The sequence below is a fragment of the Oncorhynchus gorbuscha genome, linkage group LG04, assembly GCF_021184085.1.
Source record: "Oncorhynchus gorbuscha isolate QuinsamMale2020 ecotype Even-year linkage group LG04, OgorEven_v1.0, whole genome shotgun sequence".
NCBI classification, from domain to species: domain Eukaryota; kingdom Metazoa; phylum Chordata; class Actinopteri; order Salmoniformes; family Salmonidae; genus Oncorhynchus; species Oncorhynchus gorbuscha.
This window is the reverse complement of record NC_060176.1, coordinates 65339340-65361218: the sequence shown is the minus strand read 5'-3', so window position 1 is coordinate 65361218 and position 21879 is coordinate 65339340. Positions and strand designations below refer to the sequence as shown.

At 41.1% G+C, this 21879-nt stretch overlaps 1 protein-coding gene across 3 annotated transcripts; it reads right to left on the bottom strand.

Annotated features, from left to right (window-relative positions):
* Positions 1-949: 949 nt before the first annotated feature.
* Positions 950-21023, bottom strand: LOC124034514 (guanine deaminase-like). 3 transcript variants are annotated; one of them, XM_046347808.1, is made up of 14 exons: positions 17670-21023; positions 16943-17031; positions 16648-16819; positions 14427-14514; positions 11950-12055; positions 8537-8564; positions 8245-8352; positions 7981-8088; positions 5374-5471; positions 4882-4949; positions 2704-2850; positions 2010-2131; positions 1779-1806; positions 950-1580 (listed from the first exon to the last, which is right to left on the bottom strand). In XM_046347808.1, exons 1-14 carry the CDS (start codon positions 17793-17795, stop codon positions 1510-1512), a joined length of 1359 nt encoding a protein of 452 aa, XP_046203764.1. In that variant the 5' UTR covers positions 17796-21023; the 3' UTR covers positions 950-1509. The 3 variants fall into 3 exon arrangements, 2 of the variants coding, with proteins under 2 accessions (XP_046203764.1, XP_046203765.1); XM_046347809.1 differs by having other exon boundaries at positions 20658-21023; XR_006838577.1 differs by lacking the exon at positions 950-1580 and having other exon boundaries at positions 2010-2319.
* Between the last annotated feature and the right edge of the window lie 856 nt (positions 21024-21879).

Sequence of the window (21879 nt, the reverse complement as noted above, 5' to 3'; positions counted from 1 at the left end):
CGAGAGATGTCATCTAGAATAATGGCACTTGTGTTCTTGCAGGTGTTGAAAATATATTAATTATACTCTCCAACGGCATAACTTTCCAATAAATCTACAGTTTACACAAACACCTTTCAATAGCCTTACACATTACTTCATACAGACAAGTCCATAATATAACATGTATCAACTGTAGGCTACATTGAATAAACTTTTGACTTTAGGGCTACCGTTGCCAACAAACAGCACATTCATAGACCAAACCTACAATAAAGTGATAATGCCCAAGAAGCCAGTGTTTGGAGGAGCTAGACAATAACACAGCTAACACACTTCAAACTGGGCCCAGAAAGACTACAAACTAGCTGCACTTAGTTTCGTTTGACTTTTCAATCTACATGTCTTTGTACTGTATATATCGATTAAAAGTGCCAGCTGATTCATGATTTCGACTGAGAAACGCTGTCTGTCTCATCCTGACTCCGTTCATTACTATGGGACAGCTGGAGCTCGAATTTGAATATTGAAACAATGTTGCACATGTCAGAGACCGACTGCAAAGTTCATGCAATATATCTGCTGTTAGTCTAAAATAAATGTGCATAATGTGGAGATTAGTGGAATGCGCAGTCGGATAGAACAGAGTAAATAGGCATTTTAACGTCAGATTTAGCTGGTGGTAACTTGTGGAATTGACACCAGCTGGAATGCGGTTTTAACTATTCAGGATTAGATCCGTTGTAGGCAATAAACTGCTTATTTGTGGGTGCGAAATTCAAATCCACTATCCTTGCGTTGCAAGTGCCATGCTCTACCAACTGAGTTACAACTGAGCTACAGGGGACCAGCCTCTCTGCAGGAGGGTCTGGGGGCATTGTATATTTTAATATAATTTATTGTTTTATTGTGGGGACTTATCAATAATGTGTTAAATGTAAAGAAACAAGAGAAAAATTTAGACTTAAAATCTTGCAAATACTCTTTAATAAAATATTTCTAAAATCTTTTCCCCTTTGTAGCTTTTGCTACAAAATTCAGCAATGTAGCACAGAACAGCAGTGACACAATAACATAAAATAAAGAGTTAAATACAGTCAATGATCATAATCAACAAGGATACATTATACATTTATTAGACTCAATATATTAGAATGTCTCCTAAAGCTACATTGTGGGTTTTAGGTTTAAGAAGAATTTAAGCTGGACACATACAAAGCTACACATGCATTCAGAAACACACACACACACATTTTCCTTGACTTAGAAATGTAAAAAAAGACCCAGGTGCATGGGAAACAATGTAACAACTTAAAAGAAAACGATAACCTGCACAATGCTCTTGCAAATATCACTTAACAGCAATACCATCTATTGGATTGTACATAAGATTGAACACGCATCTTTAATAATCCCTCCAGTTGAACACATTTTCCAATCACCTCGTATCCTGTTACAAAAGCAGTCAGGTAGACTGGTAGAGGGTTCTGACTGGGACAGATGACAACAAGCAAACAACAAATCCCAGATCTATGGTCTCTCTACGAATGGGACCACTCGCTTCCCTGCCACGTACACCTCCACAATATTACGATCATCCCCTGAAGAAGGAATAGAAAGGGGGAAATAAAAAAGACCTTACACTTAAAAACCTCATCAAGAGTTTTGGAAATCAAGGACCCAGTTTTTAGTCCCGGATGGGGCAATACTTCCATGGCACGTCATAGCCCCAACTATCAAACTCTGAATACATGCAACCTATTGTGTGAGAGAGACAGTAACAGAGATGAAACACTTACCCAAATTCAAGAACTTCTCCAGGAGCACCTGAAATCACATGGAGCCAAGATTAATGTCATGTCCGGTGAGTGAATGCCACTTTCTGAGTTGTGGAGTAGAATCCTGTCATTTGGATTTAAGTCTGATATGAGTCACACAAACCAGACCTGGTTTGACTTGGTTTAGATACAATGACTCAATATGTCCACACCACTGGAAGCCAAAAGATTTCTCTATGTATTGGTCTCTACCTTAGGCCCCTCCCCTTGATTGATGAGGTCAATGGGTCCTCCTGCCACATCAGTGTTCACCCGCAGAGCGTCAAAGTCTTTCCCCACCTCAAAGTTTCCTGTATTCTCATCTAGGGACAGGGCTACAAACCAAACAATCAAAGTTTCCTGTATTATCATCCAGGGACAGGGCTACAAACCAAACAAAGTTTCCTGTATTATCATCTAGGGACAGGGCTACAAACCAAACAATCAAAGTTTCCTGTATTCTCATCCAGGGACAGGGCTACAAACCAAACAAAGTTTCCTGTATTCTCATCTAGGGACAGGGCTACAAACCAAACAATCAAGCCAGGGCTCAGAATATTATTACATTATTAATAATTGATCAATAATGAAACAAATAAACCATTGGGTGCATTCAAATGTTTGACTGTAGCGCAAAGTGGATATACCTGCACCGTCATATTTCAGAAATGTCTCCTATGTATTTTATTGCAGTTTAGATGATTGCAAACAATTTCGTTTGCTTGACGTCCCCCTGCAAGACAGTTTGTCGATGTAGCGATGCTCCAGAACAGGCATTTTGTAAAGTAACTTTTGAGCGCATGCATCTGTATCAATTCATAAATCATGTATCCGATCATTCATGTATTGATTTAATGACTGTGATAACAGCCCTTCCACCTCACCCCCCTCCAGACAAGTCTCCCACCTTGGCTGCCTCCCAGTGTGGCCAGTCTGAAGACCTCCTCAAAGGTGAGCGTGTGGTACTGGGTGTCCTGGATGGTCAAGGCTTTAGAGGTGTCCAGTGTTCTCCGCACAGCATCCAACATAGAAGGAGAGTATCCTCCTGCCACATCTACAAGGCCGGACATAGATACACGCACGGGTGCATACACAGATAAAAACATGTTTTTCTTAAAACTATACTAATGGGAGATTCCATGCACCTGTGTGCTAAAATAAACGATCAGGTCAGTCTAATGTTACAGTGTCAAGCCAGTTTGATAACAGAAATCGTCAACTTTCGTCTAGGTTCTCTAATGCCGAATGTAAAAAACTAATTGTAAGAATATGAGCTTAAGCCTATATTTCATAAAACGTTTAACCAAAATCATCTGTGTCACTTGAAAAATAAATCTTGAGGAGCACTTGGACACATCAGATCATATAACGCAATCACGATTGCCTTGATTTAGTTGCAAATTGCTAACATGGAAAGTTCAGGTACAGTTTAAGTCGGAAGTTTACATACACACTCAGTTTCACAATTCCTAATATTTAATCAGAGTAAAAATTCAATTTTAGGTCAGTTAGGATCACCTCTATTTTAAGAATGTGAAATGTCAGAATAATAGTACAGATAATTATTTATTTCACCTTTTATTTCTTTCATCACTTTCCCAGTTGGTCTGAAGTTTACATGCACTCAATTAGTATTTGGTCGCATAGCCTTTAAATTGTTTAACTTGGGTCAAACGTATCAGGTAGCCTTCCACAAGCTTCCCACAATAAGTTGGGTGAATTTTGGCCCATTCCTCCTGACAGAGCTGGTGTAACTGAGTCAGGTTTGTAGGCCTCTTTGCTCACACACGCTTTTTCAGTTCTGCCCACAAATTGTCTATAGGATTGAGGTCAGGGCTTTGTGGTGGCCACTCCAATACCTTGACTTTGTTGTCCTTAAGCCATTTTGCTACAACTTTAAAAGTATGCTTGGGGTCATTGTCCATTTGGAAAACCCATTTGCAATCAGGCTTAACTTCCTAACTGATGTCTTGAGATGTTGCTTCAATATATCCACAATTTTCCTCCCTCATGAAGCCATCTATTTTGTGAAGTGCACCAGTCCCTCCTGCAGCAAAGCACCCCCACAACATGATGCTGCCACCCCCGTGCCACCCCCACAGTTGGGATGGTGTTCTTCGGCATGCAAGCCTCCCCCTTTTTCTACCAAACACCATGGCCAAACAGTGGCCAAACAGTTCTATTTTTGTTTCATCAGACCAGAGGACAAAAACTACGATCTTTGTCCCCATGTGCAGTTGCAAATCATAGTCTGGCTTTTTTAAGGCAGTTCAGGAGCAGTGGCTTCTTCCTTGCTGAGGGGCCTTTCAGGTTATGTCGATATAGGACTTGTTTTTACTGTGGGTATAGATACTTTTGTACCCATTTCCTCCAGCATCTTCACAAGGTCCTTTGCTGTTGTTCTGGGATTGATTTGCACTTTTCGCAACAAAGTACGTCTATCTCTAGGAGACAGAACGCGTCTCCTTCCTGAGCAGTTCGACAGCTGCGTGGTCCCATGGTGTTTATACTTGCGTACTATTATTTGTACAGATGAACATGGTACCTTCATGCATTTGGAGATTGCTCCCAAGGATGAACCAGACTTGTAGAGGTCTCCAATTTTCTGAGGCCTTGGCTGATTTTAGATTTTCCCATGATGTCAAGCAAAGAAGCACTGAGTTTGAAGGTAGGCCTTGAAATACATCCACAGGTACAACTCCAATTGATTCAAATGATGAAAATTAGCTTGGAATTTTCCAAAATGTTTAATGGCACAGTCAACTAAGTGTATGTAAACTTCTGACCCACTGGAATCATGACACAGTGAATTATAAGTGAAATATCTGTCTGTAAACAATTGTTGGAAAAATGACATGTCATGCTCAAAGTAGATGTCCTAACTGACTTGCCAAAACCATAGTTAACAAGAAATGTGGAGCAGTTGAAAAACGAGTTTTAATGACTCCAACCTAAGTGTATGTAAAATTCCGACTTCAACTGTATATTTCAACATTGTAATAGATTTTTTTTTGACTATACAGAACACTGTGCTCTCAGGTAAAAGGAAAAGTATCTGTTTTGTCGTGTGTTGTCATGGACTCACCTGTGCCAAGCCCTAGCTTTACTTTGTGGTTCAGAACCCTGCGGACATCTAGCATACCACTGCACAACCTGGAGAGGAACATTTAGGGAAATGAGAGAGAGAAAGAAAGAAACAATGTGGACAGGTGAAAGACAATGGTTGAGGATTTATAAATAAATCAGATTCTTATTTTATATAATTTTACCCTATCCAGTTAAGAACTCAGCAGTGATACTCAATATCATATCAGCACTCAGGATAGCATCAGAGTTATCCTCAGTGAACAAGTTTCAGATAGATACCAAACATGGATAATATAGGATTATTCAATAGTCAGTCCTCTGGATACTGTAACTGAGATACATTTTGGCCCCTCAGGGTGAAGGGCTGACTAATCCTTTGCCCAGGAGTACAAGGAAGACCAGGGACAACTTCCCATGCAACTCCAGGTGTCAGAGAGCACCTAAATTAAGGCCAAGCCTAGACTTTAGGTGTGGAAGGAGAAACACTTACGAGATGTTGGAATTGGGACAGTGAGCGATGGACGCCCCTGTCTCCCTGAACAGCTTCAGCTCTCCATCGGTCAGGTGACAACCATGAGCCATCACCGTCTGGGAACCATCATCATCAATATCATATCAATATTACAGTGCATTGGAAAGCATTCAGACCCATTCACTTTTTCAAAATGTTGTTACGTTACAGCCTTATTCTAAAATGGATATATTATTTTCCTCATCAATCTACACACAATACCCCATAATGACAAAGCGAAAAACAAGTTTTTTCCCCCCGTTTTTACAGAAATACCTTATTTACATAAGCATTCAGACCCTTTGCTATGAGACTCAATTTAGCTCAGGTGAATCCTATTTCCATTGATCATCCATGAGATGTTTCTACAACTTGATTGGAGTCCACCTGCGGTAAATTCAATTGAATGTCACATGATTTGGAAAAGCACACACCTGTCTACATAAGGTCCCACGGTTGACAGTGCATGTCAGAGGGAAAAAAACAAGCCATGGTGCTCCGAAACAGGATTGTGTCGAGGCACAGATCTGGGTAAGGGTACCAAAACATTTCTGCAGCATTTAAGGTACCCAAGAACACAGTGGCCTCCATCAGTCATAAATGGAAGTTTGGAACCACCTAAACTCTGCCTAGAGCTGGCTGCCTTGCCAAACTGAGCAATCGGGGGAGGAGGACCTTGGTCAGGGAGGTGATCAAGAATCCGATGGTCACTCTGACAAGAGTTCCAGAGTTCCTTTGTGGCGATGGGAGAACCTTCCAGAAGGACAACCATCTCTCTGCAGCACTCCAACAATCAGGTCTTTATGGTAGAGTGGCCAGACGGAAGCTACTCCTCAGTAAAAGGCACCTAAAGGACTCATTGGTTGGACGAAACCAAGATTGAACTCCTCCGCCTGAATGCCAAGGGCAATGTCTGGAGGAAACTCATCACTTGGCCAATATCAATCCCTACGGGGGAAGCAATGTAGCAGCATCATGCTGTTGGGATGTTTCTCAAATAAAATTGTTTTTGTCACATGCGCCAAATACAGGATGTAGACTTCAGTGAAATGCTTACTTACAAGCTCTTAACCAACAATGCAGTTAAGAAAATACCATGAAAAAAGTAAGAATAACAAATAATTAAACGAGCAGCAGTAAATAACAATAGTGTACAAGGGGTACTGGTACAGAGTCAATGTGCAGGGCCACCAGTGTCGAGGTAATGGAGTTAATATGTACATGTAGGTGGAGTTAAAGTGACAATGCATAGATAATTACAGAGTAGCAGTAGTGTAAAAGAGGGGGGGACAATTTTTATTTAGCCTTTATTTAACTAGGCAAGTCAGTTAAGAATAAATTCTTATTTTCAATGACGGCCTAGGAACAGTGGGTTAACTGCCTGTTCAGGGGCAGAACGACAGCTTGGGATTTGAACTTGCAACCTTCCGGTTATTAGTCCAACGCTCTAACCACTAGGCTAACCTGCCGCCCCAATGCAAATAGTCTGGGTAGATATTTGATTCGCTGTTCAGGAATCTTATGGCTTGGGGGTGGAAGCTATTTAGAAGTCTCTTGGACCTAGACTTGGCGCTCCGGTACCGCTTGCCTTCCATCCAGGATCTCTATACCAGGCGGTGTCAGAGGAAGGAAGCTTGGCCCCGGTGCTGTACGCACTACCCTCTGTAGTGCCTTGCGGTCTGAGGCCAGAGCAGTTGCCATACCAGGCAGTGATGCAACCTGAAAGGATGCTCTCGATGGTGCAGCTGTAAAACCTTTGAGGAAATGAGGACCCATGCCAAATATTTTCAGTTTCCTGAGGGGGAATAGGTTTTGTCGTGCCCTCTGTGGCAGGGACTGGGATACTAGTCAGGATTGAGGGAAAGATGAACAAAGCAAAGTACAGAGAGATCCTTGATAACCTACTCCAGAGCGGGCAGGACATCAGACTGGGGCGAAGGTTCACCTTCCAACAGGACAACAACCCTAAGCACACAGCCAAGACAACGCATGAGTGGCTTCGGGACATGTCTCTGTATGTCCTTGAGTGGCCCAACCAGAGCCCGGACTTTAACATCTCTGGAGAGACCTGAAAATAGCTGTGCAGCGATGCTCCCCATCCAACCTGGCAGAGCTTGAGAGGATCTGCAGAGAAGAATGGGAGAAACTCCCCAAATACAGGTGTGCCAAACTTGTAGCATCGTACCCAAAAAGAGACGAGGCTGTAATTGCTGCCAACGGTGATTCAACAAAGTACTGAGAAAAAGGTCTGAATACTTATGTACATTTGATCCGTTTTATTTATTTATTTTAATACATTTGCAATAACTTCTAAAAACCAGTTTGTGCTTTGTCATTATAAGGTATTGATTGTGTGCAGATTGATGAGATTATTAAAAAAATTGAAAGGCTGTAACATGGAAAAGGTGAAGGGGTCTGAATACTTTCCGAATGCACTATTCATCATTGTCATCATTTTCCCCATCACCAATATCATCATGATCCTTAGAACTGTCGCCCCCACCATTATCATCATTAGCAATATTATGATTTTCATTATCGATAGAATGTCCTTGTGGTGAGGTGGTGTGTGCGCAATAGGCCAACCTTGTCTGTGAGAAGGTTGTGTCTGTGGTAGACATCTGTGTAGGAGTCGTAGTCTGGGAACAGCTCCTTCACCAGTCTCACCTCCTCCTTCGTCTCACTGATGTGACTCTGAGGATCACAGAGAAGATCAATTCATTGTTTGAATGTTGAGGTGATTATCAATGTTTATGAAAGCAAGAGAATGGTAGACAAAGTATCTTCAAAGCAACACTCCATGGGATCCTCTTGACTTGGTTGCCGTGACAACATGTGAGCAAGGCTCACCTGGATGTGCAGGTCGTTGTTCAGGGCGATCTCTCCCAGATGACCCAGCAAAGTGGCGGAGCAGGACGGGGCGAAGCGCGGGGTCACCACTGGCCTCACAAGGGGGTACTACCCCAAACAAGACAGAAATACACCCAGTGAGAAACACCATGAAAAGCTCCTTTTACAGATTCTGATCACAAATGTGCTTGTGCCATTTTGGTTTTGTATTGAGGGAATGGGATACATGGGTTTGCCACTGACTTGTACATGTTCTCTTAGATTATGTTCTAGCGAGGCAAAGGAGTCTTACCTTCTTCTTCAAGAGCTCACCAATGAACCTAGACCAACAAAACAATATATCAAAGTGTTTTTCCTTCGTCAAAAGAATGCTGTATTACGAGACACCTTGGTGTTTACACACCAAGTAAACACTTGCCAGGAGTTGAGCCTGCTGAGGTGTAGTAATTATGAGTTGAGCCTGCTGAGGTGTAGTAATTATGAGTTGAGCCTGCTGAGGTGTAGTAATTATGAGTTGAGCCTGCTGAGGTGTAGTAATTATGAGTTGAGCCTGCTGAGGTGTAGTAATTATGAGTTGAGCCTGCTGAGGTGTAGTAATTATGAGTTGAGCCTGCTGAGGTGTAGTAATTATGAGTTGAGCCTGCTGAGGTGTAGTAATTATGAGTTGAGCCTGCTGAGGTGTAGTAATTATGAGTTGAGCCTGCTGAGGTGTAGTAATTATGAGTTGAGCCTGCTGAGGTGTAGTAATTATGAGTTGAGACTGCTGAGGTGTAGTAATTATGAGTTGAGACTGCTGAGGTGTAGTAATTATGAGTTGAGACTGCTGAGGTGTAGTAATTATGAGTCGCGCAAATGTTGCACCGTTGCAAAATAGAAAAACCTTCGACCATGACAAGAAATGTTGCAACAGACACCAATTACTCCAAACGGTTGTTGTTTTTACAACAAAAACATGTTTCTATTGTACAAATTCAGGTAGGTCCCTCCCAGTTTCGTTCGGTTTGCTTCCTAGGGGGAAATCCGACCCGAGGTAAGCGTGCGTATATGGAACCTAATTCCGTTTTTATGAATTTAAGCATGAAAAAGTATATATTTGTTTGAGGTGGAGATCAAATAAATTGTGTGGCGGAGGTGTGTCTACAGATACACCGTATTATGACCGTAACTTAATTCCCTCATAAATACCCTACCTTTACACACTATGAAACAATAATGTCTACCTGTCGGTTACAAGCGGAACATCTACTTATTTTTTTTCTGATATCAATTTATAAGTTGCAATGTAATGGTGTTATTTCTAATATATATTGATGAGAGCTAAGTAAATGAGTAAACTGTTTGGATAATGGGATTGGAAATATAGACAAATTGTTTTGGATCTATTTGACTGTATGCTCGCTGGAGACTAATGTGAAACCAGTCATATTGCAGCAAACTGAAGCATGTCAACATACCACCTTTTCCACAATAAAGTCTATGAAATGCTGGACTAATAACTAGGGAAATATTTGGGAGACCCACGCTATAGGCTTCTGTAGCCATAAGCAAATAACAGTATAGCGCCAAACCTACAGAGTTAATTTCTTATTATATTGTGTTTAATATGAGTCACTATTGGTAGCCACCGTCAGTTATACCCACATGTATTTATATCCGTTGTGACTTTTTCCGTTGTGACATGTCGCCTATTTGAATCATTATGCAATGCAGACTGAAGTCAAGAACGAGCCAGCCATCTGACGCAATGATGTTATTCTTAGTCATTGGTTCAATTTTTATGCAAAGAAGGCTTGGAGCATTCAAGAGAAGTGCACACAATGTAGGCTTCCATCACCTGCTTATACATGGATTATATTCTATTAGAATACAATATTCTAAAATAGTAAAGAAAAAGTTCATCACCCTCTTCCTACGAGGAAATTATTTTCAGTGACACCTTACGGTTACGGTCTTGAGTCATGAGAGTGAAAAGGCCACTGTGAGTGTTTTATTTATTTATTTATTTTTTTACTTAACTAGGCAAGTCAGTTAAGAACAAATTCTTATTTATAATCACTGCCTACTCCGGCCACACCCTAACTCGGACGACGCTGAGCCAATTGTGCGCCGCACTATGGGACTCCCAATCACGGCAGGTTGTGATACAGCCTGGAGTCAAACCATGGTCTGTAGTGACACCTCTAACACAGATGCAGTGAGTCCATAAACTCTCCTTGTTCTAATCGTTTAGCTATTTATGCATACAGTTTGCCCCCCATTTATAAACTCACTGTCAACTGCATTTACTTTCAGAAAACTTAACAAGTGTAAATATTAGTATGAAAATAATATTCAACAACAGAGAAACTGAACAAGTTCCACAGAAATGGAATAATGTGTCCCTGAACCAAGGGTAGGCCAAAATCAAAAGTAACTGTCAGTATCTGGTGTGGTCACCAGCTGCATTAAGTACTGCTGTGCATCTCCTCCTCATGGACTGCACCAGATTTGCCAGTTGTGAGATGTTACCCCACTCTTCCACCAAGGTACCCGCAAGTTCCCGGTTCTGGGGGGAATGGTCCTAGCCCTCACCCTCCAGACCAATAGGTCCCAGACTTGCTCAATGGGATTGAGGTCCAGGCTCTTCGCTGGACATGGCAGAACACTGACATTCCTGTCTTGCAGGAAATCACGCACAGAACAAGCAGTATGGCTGGTGGCATTGTCATGCTGGAGGGTCATGTCAGGATGAGCCTGCAGGAAGGGTACCACATGAGGGAGGAGGATGTCTTCCCTGTAACGCACAGCTTTGAGATTGCCTGCAAGGATAACAAGCTCAGTCCAATGAAGCTGTGACACACCGCCCCAGACCATGGCAGACCCTCCACCTCCAAATCAATCCCGCTCCAGAGTACAGGCCTCCTTGTAACGCTCATTCCTTCGATGATAAATGCAAATCCAACCATCACCCCTGGTGAGACAAAACCACGACTCGTCAGTTAAGAGCACTTTTTGCCAGTCCTGTCCAGCAACGGTGGGTTTGTGCCCATAGGCGATGTTGTTACCGGTGACGTCTGTTGAAGACCTGCCTTTTACAACAGGCCTACAAGCCCCCAGTCCAGCCTCTCTCTGCCTATTGAGGACAGTCTGAGCACTGATGGAGGGATTGTTCGTTCCTGATGTAATTCGGGCAGTTGTTGTTGCCATAATAAAATAAAATCCTGTACCGGTCCCGCAGGTGTGATATTTGGATGTACCGATCCTGTGCAGGTGTTGTTATCCGTGGTCTGCCACCGCGAGAACAATCAGCTGTCCGTCCTGTCTCCCTGTAGCGCTTTCTTCGGCGTCTCACAGTATGGACATTACAATTTATTTTGCCCTGGCCACATCTGCAGTCCTCATGCCTCCTTGCAGCATGCCTAAGGCACGAACACACGCAGATGAGCAGGGACCCTGAGCATCTTTCTTTTGGTGTTTTTCAGAGGCAGTAGAAAGGCCTCTTTAGTGTCCTAAGTTTTCATAACTGTGACCTTAATTGCCTACCTTCTGTAAGCTGTTAGTGTCTTAACGACCGTTCCACAGGTGCATGTTCTTTAATTGTTTATGGTTCATTGAACAAGCATGGGAAACAGTGTTTAAAACCTTTACAATATAAAGATCTGTGAAGTTATTCCAAATTATCTTTGAAAGACAGCATTTCTTTTTTTTGCTGAGTTTATTACCTACCTGTTAGTTTCCCCTTCGGACTCGTCTGGCGTCTCTTTGTAATGTGGGATAAAGTTGTTTGTGTCCATACACACCTTGCCCACAAGGGCACGCTGTCCAAAATCATCTGCAATGACAAGAAACATTGGCAAAGGTAACCAAAATCGATATGATGAGTAGCACTTGTCATGACTGTATCAGACTGGACTCAGAAGTGACCTTTGTGATGTTGTTCATTAGGCATCGTGGAATAACTTACATAATAAACTTAAGCTAACATGCTGACCAGACCACGCGTGCGCATGTTGATTTTGTCCAACCCACACCTTATGCTATCAGGAGACGTAGGTTGACGTAGGTTAAAATATCAAAATGAACTCTGAACCAACAGGTTTGGATAGGTTACTTTCTAAATGTAATCCGTTACAATTACTAGTTACCTGACAAACATTGAAATCAGTAAAGTAACATTGGAATTATACAAACTCAGTAACGTAATCTGATTACTTTGTTACTTCCCCTTAAGAGGCATTAGAAGAAGCCAAAAATTAATATTACCAATTGGACGACATCTATTGCAGGATAAATCAATGTTAGAGTTCACATAGCTTGCCATAGGCTTTTTCTAACCCATCTTTTTTTTACTATAGAAAATAATAAGATTAGGCTAAATCTTTACATTAAAACCTAAGTCGAACAGATTTCCAGTAATAATTCATTTATTACCCATTGATCTTCAAGAATAGGACTTGGAAATATAAATTAGCCAAATTGTTATTAGCTTACCCTATTGTTTATATGATCTTGTTTTCATGGAGGATTGATTGGTCTCTGTTTCGAGAAATATTGCTCATAGAATGACATGCTTTGAGCACTACTGAAAAGTGCTATTTGCATGTGAAAAATGTATGCCATAGGCTGCATTTGCTATAAGCCTATTGTTTAAATTGTTTCTTGGTGACACTTTGAATACTCTTTAATTTGAGTCTATCAAAACGGACCGAGTTTCAGGATCTGTCCGTTAGACCTATGGAAATAGGTTTTTGAATCAGCACGAATTAGATATAGCAATAAAAGCCCCACAGTATGGAGCACAATAGCACGGAGGAGTTGGGAGAACCTCCATCAAACTTTTATTCCTAAGGATGGGATCTGCACTATGCAGCTGTTGAAAGAGAGCATTTTTAACTGGCGGTCCACTGGTCGCAAAAACAACACTTGATAGGCAGTATGATTCACATCAATGCGCTATGTAGATATCAATAAGTGATATCTGTATCACCAATAGGCTACACCACTGCTGTTGTCCTTACCGCCAAGTGTTCTTTCAAGTTGGATAGTCTTTGGATACGGACAGCAGTCGAGCCATTGGAACTCTTTTGGTGTGTCATCATAGTTGTCTCTGACTTGTGGTCAGACTTGCTCAGGCTGAACAAACTTCAACTTTTTTCAATGCTGATTTGGATTTTATTGAAATAAATGTAAAAAAACGTGTCAAAGGATGTTTGCGAACAAATCTTTGATTTTAAAAGTAATATATATATATATATATATTTATTTAAGTATCTGTAATCTGATTACAATATTGTTTGCTGGTAACGTAATGGATTACAGTTACTCCAAGCCTGTGAACCAACTACATTCAATTTGGGGGCAATTTGGGAGGTTTATGGCAATTTAGCTAGCTAGCTTGCTGTTGCTAGCTAATTTGTCCTGAGACAAACATTGGGTTGTTATTTTACCTGAAATGCACAAGGTCCTCTACCCCTGACAATTAATCCACAGATAGAAGGGTAATCTTTGGACGATTTTTGGGAGGAGCAATGCAACCACCAAAGGATAAACATACCAGGTGGATGAGTGGATTAGTGGATGAGAAAGTGACAAATTCTACTTACTCTTCCACATACAAAACCCTATGATAATTTCTTGTTCTGAGCTGGTGTTCGTAAAAGTACTTTTCTTTACAGCGGGTAACCATAATGACACCATGCAGCAAATTAACAAAACGTTCACACTTGATTCCCCTAACTGACAGCTCACACTGACATAAGAAATGAAACATTGCCAATTACTTAACTACAAAACATAAAGCATGTGCGCCAGAGGCTGGCCTAGCGGTCAAGACAGCCGCCTCCAGATGACTTGTATCCTCCTGCAGCGAGTGTTAGAAACCCCACACTGCCATCTTTGATTCTGTCTATCCCCTGCTATCAGTCTACCTACTTTCCTGTCTAAAGAAAACATACGAAAGAGCAGTGGAGTTCAAGTTCCCTTTTAAACAAGAGACTGGGATTGATACTATTTGACATAATTTGCTCAGCGGAGGCATGTGTGTATTCCAGGTACAGTTGTACACTGTGACTAAGGTTAATGTTTAGGTCTAGTTCAATAACCTCCTATACTCTAACTATATAACATGCCTGGGTCCTTGTGCAAGTGAGCACAAGTGAGCAGTAGAGAGTGTGTGTGTGTGTGCACTGTTTATGTGTTCTCACTTGCGATTTGGCCCAAAAGGAGAGAAGCATCGGTGTGTATGGTGGCAAAGTAGCAGGCCGTAGTCGTACCATTTCTCAGGGTTCTTTTCTGAAATAGACAGGTATTGCATTAGTATTCAGACCGTATTCACACCCCTCTCTCACTGCAATGTCACCTGCCCAAGCCTGTGTGTAACAACGTATCTGGATTTCAGGTGTTCTATGCCACTGTCCCACTCTGTGAGCTTTCCTTTTGGTAGCCAAGGAAGCAACCTTAAAAGGCATAGGGCCAATTCCAACCCGGGTTAAGCACGAGGAAATGAAAGGTAATTCCCTTTTATGCACTTCTCTCTATGCGTATTCTGACCCTAAACTTAAGCATTAGAATATCATACTATTCACCTGCTATTCGTTTTGGACGGAGATCGCATAAATTAAGTTGTGGCAGAGGTGTGTCTACAGATACACCTCATTCTGACACAATTCCACCACTTTACACATAAGGACACCATGGAAAAAGATCTAGCGAACCTACCGGTTGGTTCCAAGTGTAAAAAGCATCAACTTAATTTTTTTCGGATAGAAATAACACCATTCTCCATGCACTGTAATTCACAACTTGCTATCAGCTATGTAAATTAGTAAACCGTTTGGATAATTGTAAATAAAAGTGACACTTTTTTTTGGACATTTTTATCTTAAAGGCGCTGGAGACAAATGTGAAACCAGTCCTATAGCAGCAAACTTTCCCACATTACATTTTATATACTGTGCTATTATGCAGAATAAACATTTTACAGCCTTTTAACTTGCAGGGATGGGCACTCTCGAATGTCTCAATTATAGGCTACCCCGACTTTGTTTCCTACTTCTATCATGTTAAATATTAGCCACCATCAGTATCGACCATCAGTAGGGCTAATAACCACACCCATTCAACTGTGAATTTACTGTTAGTCCCCTTCAGTTGGTATAGGCTATATTTTCATTCCATTTCTTAAATTTTCCTTAATTTGCATCCTCTAAACGCCATTACAGCCATGTGTTTTTTTTGTTGCTGAGGATCATTAGTAAAGGTTGATAATAAAAAATGAATGACAGGTAGGCTCATATAATTGGTATGGAGCAGAGGGTAAACTAACAGTTTGAACCCGACAATGGCGCAGTACTTTTCATTATACAATGGTTAGTGCAGGCAATATAAGAGGGTATAGCCTACTATAGTACACTATTCTCCCTATTTTAAGTATATGTACACTAATCTTCCAATATTGTCATGGGTTAAAAAAGAGAGGCAATTTTCAGAATGAATCAAAGTACTTAGTGCATAAAGGCTCTCCAAACCAGTTTATGATTCTTAAAAAGACTTTCCGAACCCTAAATAGTCTACAAAACCAGAGCCTTTAAAAAAAAATTGGAGATGAATATGCATATATTTAGATGGTTCTTTCATTGATTCCTGATATTCTGATCCCGTTCTCTCCATATATTCTAGTGAGTCTGTCGACAAACTTCAAGCTAAAAGGTATTTAAAAGGGATGGTTTAATTAAGAAAAATGTACTGAAAACCCAATTGAATGAAAACTGAGAAAATATGTTAGCCATCAGGTGGAAGGGTTTACATATATTCTCCTCGTGCAAGGGAACTACATCTGAAAAGCCTGTTTACGCACCTTCATAAAGGTAAGTCTGAATACCAAATACTGAGAAGTGGTTAGGAAAGGCGGAATTTCTACGTTGTAATCGAGCCCATAGTGCAGTGATAGTTTTTGCTTTAAAGCTGGTTTGTTAAATAAGCTAAAACTTCACAAAAGTAAACGAATCACGTTATAAACCTTTAGCCATTTGTTATTGGCCTTCCAACGAATTACAACACGCGTGTGTTCCTCTCCCTGCGCAGCAGTGAATTCCGAAAAGCGAGAGAAATGTTTCCTGCTCCTGCATGACCTTTGTCACTGCCATATTAACCTCTGCCACACAAGGCTTTAAAATTATAAAGTTAGTCTTACAAACATTTAGAATAGGAAATGGGGATAAGAATTGTCTAGGGTCTTCTATGCTAATCTGAAATCTACTAGTGGGTTGTGTTCATTTGGATGTGCAATGGCATACATTGTAAAACATTTAGTGAGTTTCTTATTAGACACGTTCAGGTTGTCTCTTCTCTGTTTTCTTGCATTCTGAATAGGGCACTGATCACTTCTATGGGCTGAGGTGTGTTCGTATGGCCCAGGCAGCTCACCACAACATGGGTGTAGACGTTGCGGGCGAACTCCAGGTCTTTGTAGCAGGCCTCCACTGGGAAAGTGTACATGTTGAGCCACTGTAGCAGGGGCATGTCAAGGGCTGTGCCTGCATAGCTGTACTGAGATGCGTGGATGTGGGTGTCCACCATCCCTGGCATGAAGAACTCACTACAGACATTGATGACAACAAAATGGGCTTTAGGGTAATAACTGGGATGTGTTCTGTCACAAACAGATGTAGTGAAGTATTTGGAATCAGTGTTACTCTCATAGGAAGGACTCTTCACTCACTGCTGTCCAAGCTGTGTAACAGCAAAGGCCTCAAAACCCCACTTCTGTGACAGACGGTCCACTTCCTTCCCACTCCCAATGAAAGCAATCTGTCAGCATGAGAACCAAACAGAGATTAGAGCAACAGAGCCAGCTAGACTCAACAAGGTGTTCAATTCATTTAAATATAATTGATCCATATACTGTTAAGTAAGCTATTGTAACACAGAGGCAATTAAGAAATGCATTAGATAACACATCAAAACCCTCCATGGGGGGGGGGTTACAAAGTCTGACTACATTTCACACAGGTCCTTTGGAGCCTATACATCTTCCACTCATGGGTAACCCTAGTTATACTGGAGTTAAACATCGCACAATTATACTAGATAAAAAGAAGACAACCCAGTTTAATTGTAATAAAATGTTATTTGTGTAGATCACACAATGCTAAATACAATTTTGGTTTGGGGGAATGTGTGTTTGCCAAAGTTTGTCAGAGTATTTTGAAAATATTTCCAGAGCCTATGCATGTTTGTAAAATGTACAGACTCGGACAACAAATACATAATGGATGCAAGACTATAAAAACATTTAAGCATATTATGTAAATTAGGCTAATCAAGTTTAAAATTGAAGTTATTTATGCCTACATACCTTTGCCTGCCCATTTCTAAATTAATTGACATAATGTATGCTGCTCGTAAGAGATATTAAAATAGTTTCACAATTTCCTTCTGTGACAGACCTTTCCCTCGGTGTCGACTCCCAGTAGCCTATCCTCCAGAATTTCCACGGCTGTGTGATAGGTGGCGTGCACAAATGTTCCCCTGTAGACGTGCGCAATTCCCGCAGCGGATTCGTTGGAGCTCATCTTTGTTAAATGGCAAAGAGCAGGCTCGGGCAGTTTGATAATAAAATTAATCACGTCAAAGCTTTATACTCGCCGATGATAGTGGGCAGTTTTCTGCGCACCAAGGAGGGACTCCACCTGTAGGCACAGTGGGACTAGCCAATAAGCGTGCGCCCGCATGGACAGTCATAGCGTTTTTTTTCTCTCCACATATTGAGGGACATGATTAAGTGCACCGGGCTATGGCCGGTGACAAACGGATAAAAGCGGTGAGGGAGGAGCGCCCGTCTCAAATCGAACAGTATAGGCTAATCTGCTCCACTCGGTAATGTTGTCAACAAGGCAGCATGATGCATTTTTCATAAACGTACATATATGTTCCATAAAAATAATAGCATTTTCAAACTAGTTTTCATTGGGAAGGCAGTTTAAGTGGTTATCCTAAGCAATCTATTTTGCGCGTGAACACAAAATCCTACACACTACAGAACTTTTGTTTTGAGCCGATTTCGCAGTCCAAAACGGGACACCTGGCTTACAGTCGGGAGACAAGGCGGTTCCAAAACGAATGCAATCAACGCTAACGCGAATCACCCGGGGCAGAATCCCCTCGTTCGTTTGTTGACAGATCGCCAGGATGTAGTCTCCTTACAATAAACAAATCCTTGTACAATGAGGGTATTAAGACATTACTCCCAAATAAACATCTAACCTACAACTATTTAGCTTACACCGCAATAAGTTGTTTCAATTATGTTGATTGTGAAATGAAACTTATGCCATTCATTTTGTTATTATTAGCTTATAGCAGGCTTATCAAAATAGGTTATTATGCATGAGCAATGATGCACTAATAATTTTCGTATCATAGTGTCGCTCTCCAGTCTCCGTAAGCAATTTTTGGAATTGCCTAGACGCGTTCTCCACGTGGTGCGTAGACATGGTAACAGGTGAGAGAGTGAGGTATAGCCTATATACTATAGACTTACCTCGATTTAAAAATAAAAATTGTAAAATGGGAGGGGAGGTAAAGAAATACCTTGAATAATATTCACCACCTTTGTTGCAGAAGCCTAAATTAGTTCATTAGTCAAGTTTGATTTTTAAAATAGGCTTATACCCCCATAATCAACCACAAAGACCAAGGAGCTTTTCCAATGACTTAGGAAGGGAACCGAATGATGTGTTAAAGACATCGAATACCCAGTTAAATGGTCATACTAATAATTAAATGCCAACTACATAGTTTGAAAAACATCCCAATGGTAGCCACTTAGTTTCAAAATGATATCACTTATAACTGCCTTGTGAATTTAGTTCATATGACTAAACCCGTCACAACTATATATTTTAGGTTACTTAAACATGTTTGTAAAACAAATTATATTGCTTCAAAATATGGTTGAAACTATCAAGAGATTGGTATCCTACCAATGACTAATAGTACTTGATATGGCCCAATAGGTCATGTAAATTAGCCAATATCTTCAAATGAAATGACACAAAAGACAGATATTAAACAACTTGTGTCATAATCCAGACTATTTCAAACAGTTGCTGGTTCAGCACTAAAAGCTCACTGCTTCAACACTGAATCTCCCTGGGCATTCCAATGTGAGAGTTTGGTCCAAAGTTTGTTTTGGATCTTCCAGAAATTAAATTCATAGAAAGGTTCATTGGGGAGGGGTATTTGGCATACATTTAAAATCTGCATCCAAAACAATGATTAAGAAAACAATTCAAAGTAGCAGAGAGCACTCAACAAATGTGAGACACTTAGTCAGACTGCTAGGGGGGACTTGCTGATATAAATAATTTGCACAAACCTACAAATTACTATATGGGTTCACTAATACGGGACTATTAAAAGGCTCAGTGCACTACTTCGAGAGGCTATGCTTGGAGTTTAAAATGTCTAATGAACAAAATTTTAAAAAGGCACTGTTTAGTTCCACAATAACAAAAGTGTTATTCCAGTGAAAAAGGGATCTAACAAATGAGCCACTGACAACCAAAACAAAGTGGGTATGGTTTTAAAATGGCGTGTGAAAGGCATCCATGGGGGTTCCTTACTCACTGGATGCTGGCCAAGCAAACTCAAGTAGGGTCTTAAACCCCCGCCATGGACTCCCACTAGATCTGCATGATAGATGAACTAAAAAACTAAAACATTTAGAGAATAAAAACAAAAACGTGGAGCGAGCCAAACAGGGGAAACAAAAAAGGCTTTAACTTAAATAGCTATGTAGCTCTTTAAACATCTCTTATTCCAACTGAAGCATGGGCTGTACAGCTCTTGAATATCACCTGTGCCAACCAAACTCTAAATCGAAAACCAAAGCCTGTAACGGTGCCTTTTTAGAAACATTGGTTATTTTTTTTATCATTCATAAATGTAAATAAAATAGTATTCTTAAATTTAAATACTATTCATATTTCAAAGCACATGCACACTAAGGTTTCAATTGATAGCAAGACAGCCTTTCTAGCATTAACAGACTAGTCACTGTAGTGTTTTAAAGCAGACTGTGCTCAAGGAAGGACGGCATTTGCATATGCATATTAGACTATGCTTTCGAAACAGTTTAGTTATTTGGGTCTGTCCCCTTAAGTTAGAGCATGTCACTGGACTTTTGATCATGCGTTTTCGATTACGTAAGTTTGAAAAAGCAGAACAAACCCATGTGAGCATTACTAAAGGCACTAAATAAAACCCACTGAGATCATCAATAAATTCTAGTAATACCACGGTAACAAGTTAGTATGACTCAATGTCCCCCATAGCCTTATCCTGAAAGTGAGAGAACTGAGAGACGATGTCCCACCATGGCCAACAGAGGGAAGCAAAGAGCTTAAATAACAATATATAATAACCCCCCTTACCCTCAGAATTGCCTCAATTCATCAGGACAAGGTGTTGAAAGCGTTCCATTGGGATGCTGGCCCATGTTGACTCCGATGCTTCCCAAAGTGGTGTAAAGTTAACTGGATGTCCTTGGGGTGGTGGACCATTCTTGATGCACACAGGAAACTGTTGAGCATGAAAAACACAGCAGTGTTGCAGTGCTTAACACAAACAGATGCGCCTGGCACCTACTGCCATACCCAGTCCAAAAGCACTTAAATCCTTTGTCTTGCTCATTCACCCCTTGATTGGCACACATACACAATCCATCTCAAGGCTTAAAAAGGGCACAAAAAAAATACCTACAGCATTGAAGATCCCCAAGAACACAGTGGCTTCCATCATTCTTAAATGGAAGAATTTTGGAACCACCAAAACTCTTCCTAGAACTGGATGCCTGGCCAAACTGAGCCATCGGGGGAGAAGGGCTTTGGTCAGGGAGGTGACCAAGAATCCAATGGTTACTCTGACAAAGCTTCAGGGTTAGTTTGTGGAGATGGGAGAACCTTCTCTGCAGCACTCCACCAATCAGGCCTTTATGGTAGTGTGGCCAGACGGTAGCCACTCCTCAGTAAAAAGTACATGCCAGCCCGCTTGGAGTTTGCCCAAAGGCACCTAGAGGACTCTCAGACCATGAGAAACAAGATTCTTTGGTCTGATGAAGCCAAGATTGAACTCTGGCCTGAATGCCAAGCGTCACGTCACGTCCCTATGGTGAAGCATGGTGGTGGCAGCATCATGCTGTGGGAATGTATTTGAGCAGCAGGGACTGGAACACTAGTCAGGATCGAGGGAAACATGAACAGAGAAAAGTACAGAGATCCTTGATGAAAACCTGCTCCAGAGTGCTCAGGACCTGACTGGGGCGAAGGTTCAGCTTCCAACAGGACAACAACCCTAAGCACACAGCCAAGACAATGTAAGAATGGCTTCAGGACAAGTCTCAATGTCCTTGAGTAGCCCTGCCAAAGCCCGGACTTCAACCCAATTAAACATCTCTGAAGGACCTGAAAATAGCTGTGCATCGACGCTCTCCATCCAACTTGGCAGAGCTTGAGAGGATCTGCAGAAAAGAATGGGAGAAACTTCCCAAATACAGGTCTGCCAAGCTTGTAACACCATACTCAAGACTCGAGGCTGTAATCACTGCCAAAGGTACATCGACAAAAGTATTGAGTAAAGGGTTTGAATACTTCTGTA